At 41.3% G+C, this 6,515-nt stretch overlaps 1 protein-coding gene across 1 annotated transcript; it reads left to right on the top strand.

Moving 5' to 3' along the window:
• Positions 1–380: 380 nt before the first annotated feature.
• Positions 381–5,688, top strand: LOC104964224 (multidrug resistance-associated protein 9-like; the record flags this gene model as incomplete). Its single annotated transcript, XM_010792965.1, has 12 exons — positions 381–428; positions 690–782; positions 964–1,067; positions 2,212–2,394; positions 2,521–2,747; positions 3,517–3,654; positions 3,804–3,993; positions 4,081–4,170; positions 4,322–4,511; positions 5,097–5,256; positions 5,369–5,447; positions 5,575–5,688. Coding segments are annotated over 12 exons (1,616 nt in total), but the record flags the coding sequence as incomplete, so codon positions are not given.
• Between the last annotated feature and the right edge of the window lie 827 nt (positions 5,689–6,515).

Consider the following 6,515-nt stretch of genomic DNA (forward strand, 5'->3'; position numbering starts at 1 on the left):
TCTGAATTTTCAGCGGGTTTCTCCCAATGGAAATGTTTTGGGACCTGTCGGCCACCGTAGGATACTAATAATCCAGTACTCGGAAAATAATTACTTTGCCCATCACTATTTTGCATTTAGCACAATAATCTGTAGAGCAAAGTGTAAAAAAAAAAAGTGTTGGCTAAAGAGCTAATATAGAGTATAACCGGGAGGAGGTAAAAGGTTGTGGGAGCAGTCAATCAAGGAAAATAATGGACCTAGGCAGGAAAAGAAAAACCTATATGCTGTTAATATTGAATTATTTGTGCATGTTTATGTATTTATTAAAGTCTTCTGTATAGAGGACAAAATCCATCCTGTAATTTAATTATATCCCCCCCCCACGTGCTTCTTTTCAGCATTTGTGCCGGACGAAGAGGATGATGGAATTCCAGCTGTTTTAAAATGTAAGTCTACATCATTAAATCATAAAATGTAACATATCGAGTCTCTCGTAGATTGTCTTATGGTTCAATTTTGAAAGAGGGGTTCAGGAATTAGTCCATAAAACCTGGAAATGAGTTCGTATTTTACCACTTCTGGTTCCCTCTTCTCTTTGCTACATGGCTAAAATGCAGTCTTTGGTTCAAACAAGCTGAAGAGATTGTCCGTGTTTGTCCGAAGTTGATCATGCTACAATCCTATGAAATCTAATGTTTCTTCTCAAGCTGCTGCGGGTGATCAGCTGGTCGTTAAGGAGGTGGCCACGGAAGGTGTTGTCCCATGGAGAGTCTACCATGAATACTGCAAGGCAGCTGGAGGTCTGATTACACACACTCACACTCACACACACACACACACACACACACACACACACACACACACACACACACACACACACACACACACACACACACACACACACACACACACACACACACACACACACACACAACTGGGACATTTGGACTGATGATGTTTGATGTGACTGTTTTTCTATAGGCTACTTCATCTGCTTCCTCACCCTCCTGAACATTGTCCTGTTGATCGGAAGCACAGCCTTCAGCAACTGGTGGCTCAGTTTCTGGCTAGGGCAGGGAGACGGGGTGAGACCAACACACAGACACTTTTTCTGACCGTCTAAATATAAATTGTCATACTACCTAACCACAGTCACTGATGGGACCTGAGAAAGACATTGACATTGTACAAACTGAGGGAGCTGTACTCTACAGGAGGGTTGAAACAGACAGACCAGGCTGAAAAAACAGGCTCTATTTTCATTGTGATAAGTGTGCTGGAGAGACAGAATTACGCCATAAACAAACGTGAAGTGGCAAAGTCTAACCTTAAATTCTATATACCATAATTTTCCGGTTTGAGGCCAAACTGAAAATTGGTAATAGTTTAACATTTGAGAACAACCGCAGCAGGAGATCAACTGGACACAACAACAGGGACCTTCCTGGTCTTCATCAAAACATTTCACACAAATACCACATACCAAGGAGGAGACCCATAATAACCGCAAAGAAAAAGATATACGTACATACAGACACAAAAGGACTACAAAATCACCCTAAAACAATCAATAGACTTGCAGCCTGCCTAAAATACTTCCTTAGCTAACACTCCTGATATTCAGTTACATTGTTAGAGAATGCATTGGCTCTCTCACCAAAGCTAGACTACTCAATAGCTTAATCAAGCTGTTAAGAACACACTAACTAGTGTGCAAGGCCGAAAACGCTTTGCAAGTTGTTGTTTTAGTTTCAATGCAATGCGTATAGGCACACTAACCATCTTCTGAACACAGCGTTAGTATCATATACATGTGTTGATCTCACATTGCAAGACAAACAGATATGGATTCTGCTCATAAATATGTCCCTTTGTCTTCTAACCAACAAACGGACCATTTACACATTCCTTTTTGCGCATTGGGCCCCCCCCCACGATAGGCGCACACACACTCTTCACATACACACATGTATGATCACTGCGAGGATTTTGAAAGTCTTACAAAAGAGAGAAACTACCCCACATCCTGAGGGGAAAGACATAATGACTAGTATTGTCAACTCAGTGCCACAACAAAAAATATTTCAAACCAGAAGAATATTGACTTATAGACAGTTTTTGTGTATATTTTTATTTTAAACTCTTTTAAAAAAGGCTGTTGTGTTGTTAAATGAACCATCTGGCCCTGTTTTTTTCTGGCATCATGAATTTTCTCTGATTTTTCCCCAGTCATCCAATAGGACATCTTCAAACCAGGGTGACATCTCCAAAAACCCAGATTTGCAATACTATCAAACTATTTATGGAATTATGGTGGCCGTCATGATTTTACTTGCCATGATCAAATGCTTCTTCTGGACTTGGGTCACATTGGCGGCTGCCTCCAAACTCCACAACAGCATGTTCAAGAAGGTACTGCTGAAAGAAATATCAAACTACTGCTACTTTAACCACAAACATGAAACGGATGACTTCGGTAACACCTGGTAGAAGCTCTGCCAATTATAAAGTGGTCTCTTGTTTTGTTTCTTTCCTCAGATTTTCTCCAGTCCCATGAGTTTCTTTGACACAACGCCAGCAGGCCGCATACTCAACCGCTTCTCCAAGGATCAAGAGGAGGTGGACTGTGTGCTTCCCTTAAACATGGACCCTTTCCTTCAGTTCAGTCTAATGGTCACCTTCACCATCATCACCATCTCAGCCGTCTTCCCCCTCATGCTGGTAGCTGTGCTTGTCATGGCAACCTTGTTCACCCTTATTCTCTTGTGAGTTGACACCAGTTGAAGGGGCCTTATTATGCTTTGTGGATGTTTCCCTTTCCTGCAGTGTGCTATACAGGTTTGTGTGCATGTAAATGGTCTGCAAAGGCTAAAATCCCAAAGTTCCCTCCAGAGGGAGTTTCCCTCCCACACGGACAGAGGGTGAAAATAAAGAGCATTTTGAACAGTAAAGCCTTCTAACAACAGTAGAAGCACAAAATCCATATATGAACTTGAAAAAGAGCACAATATGTCGTCTATAAGTCCAACATGATAAAAAAATGTTCTACGAAGAGTGTTGGAGAATATGATCGGAACATTTGCTGATCCCACATTTAGTGAATTTAGTGAATTTGTGTCATTTGCAAGATTTTTATTTTTATTGAAAATGTTTCAAAGCAAAAAAAATTCTAGGCACCTATGGCGATAAGCGTGTTTTGATGAAAAATATCGGTCAGCATTCAAATTCGCTCAACACATTGCATTTCCTGTGACTGATATACCGTCATCTTGTATTTCATCAGTCAAATGTGATGCTACAGCACTAGGATGTTCTGTAGCAGGAACCTAATGCATCTTTTTTTCTTTCTTGAAATGACAACCAGTTATGTAATAGCGGAAATATATCAATGGGTCATCAAACCATTGTGTTTACCCATTAGATGATAGAAGGTGACATTTATTTAGATGAAAGACTCCAAGATATTAATCTAAATGAAAATCTTCGAGAATGCTATTTAAGGTATGCTGAATATCCTCTGTGATTACTCTGCAGTATGTTCCAGAGGAGCGTCCGACAGATGAAGAGGATGGAGAACATCAGTCGCTCTCCCTGCATCTCTCTCACCACCTCCACCCTGCAGGGCCTCAGCACCATCCATGCTTACAACATAAGAGAAAACCACATACAGCTGTAAGAGACCAGACTACTTTATGTATGCCAATAGAAAGTCTATTAAATGTTCTCTGCTTTCATGCAAAAGCAGCAGATTTAGTTTGCATTGTAAGCACTGGTAAGGAAATGTGTTCACAAACACTCCCATGTCCTTTATCATGTTCCAGGTTCAAGACACTGAATGACATCAACTCCAACCACTACTTACTGTTCAACTGTGGAACACGTTGGCTCTCCTTCTGGCTGGACTTCATGGCTTGCACCATTACCTTGTTGGTGTCTCTGTTTGTGGTGCTCAGCAGTAATGAAGACATCTCTCCATCTTTGAAAGGCTTGGCCTTGTCCTACACTATACAGGTACATTCGAACAAGCAAGTTAATGAGCATTTCAGTAATTTCTTTATTAGAAATACATTACAAACTGCAAAATGTGTGTGTTTCCAGCTGACCGGCGTGCTTCAGTACGTAGTAAGACAGTCGACAGAGGTGGAGGCAAGATTCAACTCAGTGGAGCGCTTGCAGGAATACATCACGGTGAGGAAAATATACTCTTATACACAGGTCGCCTGGCTAAGACCACCAAATCACCCATTTAAAAACTCAAGAGGAAGTCTTGCTAAAGCTATTTGTGCTAAGAACTTATTTATCTGCTGACACCCCTCTTTTTTTTCTTCATTGTTTACAGGGTTGCAAGTCTGAAGCACCAAGACACATAAAGGAGGCCCAGGCTGCACAGGACTGGCCAGAGAATGGAACCATCACCTTCCAGAACTATAAGATGAAGTACAGAGAGAATACACCCATCGTCCTGAACGGGCTCGATTTCACCATTCGAGGCGGAGAGAAGCTGGGCATTGTGGGAAGGACAGGCTCTGGTAAGATACTGACAGCATTAGTTAGCTGATGATTTTGTTTTATTCCTTTTTATAGTTTGGTGTTAATGGTTAATTCAGAAAATATTGTGAAGTACTAAAAATGTACATATAAACACTTGCAACATCATCAATTAAAAAACGTTTTGTCTATATAGATCATAACGTATCTTATATAATGCAATGTTGATAGCCCAGGTCCAGTGAGTAGCATTTAGTGACATCTAGAGGCGAGGTTGCCTTCAGGTGACGCAAAAACATGAAAGGGCCTGTAGAGACAGTGTTTAGTTTGTCCGTTCTGGGCTTCTCTAGAAACATAAACGTGCAACTTGGCAGACTCCGTGGATAGGATCCTCCCTATGTCGATATCAAGCTCATTCTAAGCTAATGCAAACTGAACCATTCTTAGTTTCAGGTGTTTATACACATTATAATGAAAATATAGTTGTATTCTTCTGCCTAGATTCATCTTACTCCTACACACTGGAAGTTATTTGGTTGCCATGACTGTGGTTTGCTGAATTTAAAACCATATCTCTGTAAAGTGTTAAGGTTACTATTCCTAGCAACTATGCTCTGTGTCTGTAGGGAAGTCCTCTTTAGGCGTGGCTCTGTTCCGGCTGGTGGAGCCAGCAGAAGGAACCATCCTGATAGACGGCGTGGACATTTCCTCCATCGGTCTGCATGATCTGCGCAGCAAGTTGTCCATCATCCCCCAGGACCCTGTGCTGTTTATTGGCACTGTCAGGTAAGCCCAGCTTAGTTTGAGGTTCATATTAACACCGGCCCACCCCCCCTACTCAGTGTAGGGGCTTATTTACCGGCTCACCATCTGTGATACCGCCTGTGTTTGCCTACAGGTATAACCTCGACCCTTTCAATAACTACAATGAAGAGGAGATCTGGGCAGCGCTGGAGAAGACCTACATGAAGGAGTCGGTATGTTCTCCGTACGATATGAAGCCAAGTACATTCACAATTCTGTCAGTGTCAGTTTACGTCACTCTTAAAAAGTGATAAAAGCTGTAGTAGAAGAAGTGCTATGAGTATTTTTTTGTTTCCTTAGATATCCAGACTGGAGGGGAAACTACAGGCAACAGTAATAGACAACGGAGAGAACTTCTCTGTAGGAGAAAGACAACTGATTTGTATGGCTAGAGCACTACTCCGCAACTCCAAGGTTTGTACATCCCTTTTCTGATTTATTTGTATTTACACATCTTTCAAATAGACTTCTTATTAAAAGCAGCTGTATTTCTCCTGCCGCATATCTGTGTGTTGCAAGACCAATCAAACATGAAAATTGGAGCCATACAAGCTGACATCAAAGAAAAAAACACCATTTTAAAAAAGCTTGCTAAAGATGCTCTTATAAGACCACCAGACCAAAAGCTATCGTTAGCTTAGCTGTTGGTTTTACCTTCGGGTGTTTGAAATTATACCGTTATAAAGGTTAAGCACCACAAATGGAGAGGCACCCTATCTCAAAGACCTAACAACCTCTCTGCATTTTCTTACATGCGCTACGTTGCAAAAGCTAGTGCATTTGTTTACAACCTCTACTTCTTCTACCACTCATCTTATTGGTAGAGGAAAAGCCATGTTTAAAATATAGCCTTTACCGCCAGTTTCTGATAAAACTGATCTTAATGTAAGACCATTTTCCCCCCCTCTTAACCAGTTGTAGGAAACATTCCCCTTTTGCAATTCTTCTAGTAAAACTTTTTTAAATAGTTGCCTAAAATTTGCTTGACAATTTAATGGACCTAATTTATCCCCAAACCTTTTCTTTTAATATAGAGATAGAATAGGAGGGATGAAACCCTCTTTAATGGTCACACATGCAGAGCACACAGCACACAGTGACTTTTGGCCTCTGCATTTAACCCATCCTTAGTACTAGGAGCAGTGGGCAGCTATTGTACAGCACCCGGGGAGCAATGGGGAGTGGGGGGTTGTCCAGTGCCTTGCTCAAGGGCACCACCAGTGTTTGGATGGAGGGTAAAA

The sequence above is a fragment of the Notothenia coriiceps genome, unplaced genomic scaffold (genome assembly GCF_000735185.1).
Source record: "Notothenia coriiceps isolate Sejong01 unplaced genomic scaffold, NC01 NC01_scaffold00036856, whole genome shotgun sequence".
In the NCBI taxonomy this organism is placed as follows: domain Eukaryota; kingdom Metazoa; phylum Chordata; class Actinopteri; order Perciformes; family Nototheniidae; genus Notothenia; species Notothenia coriiceps.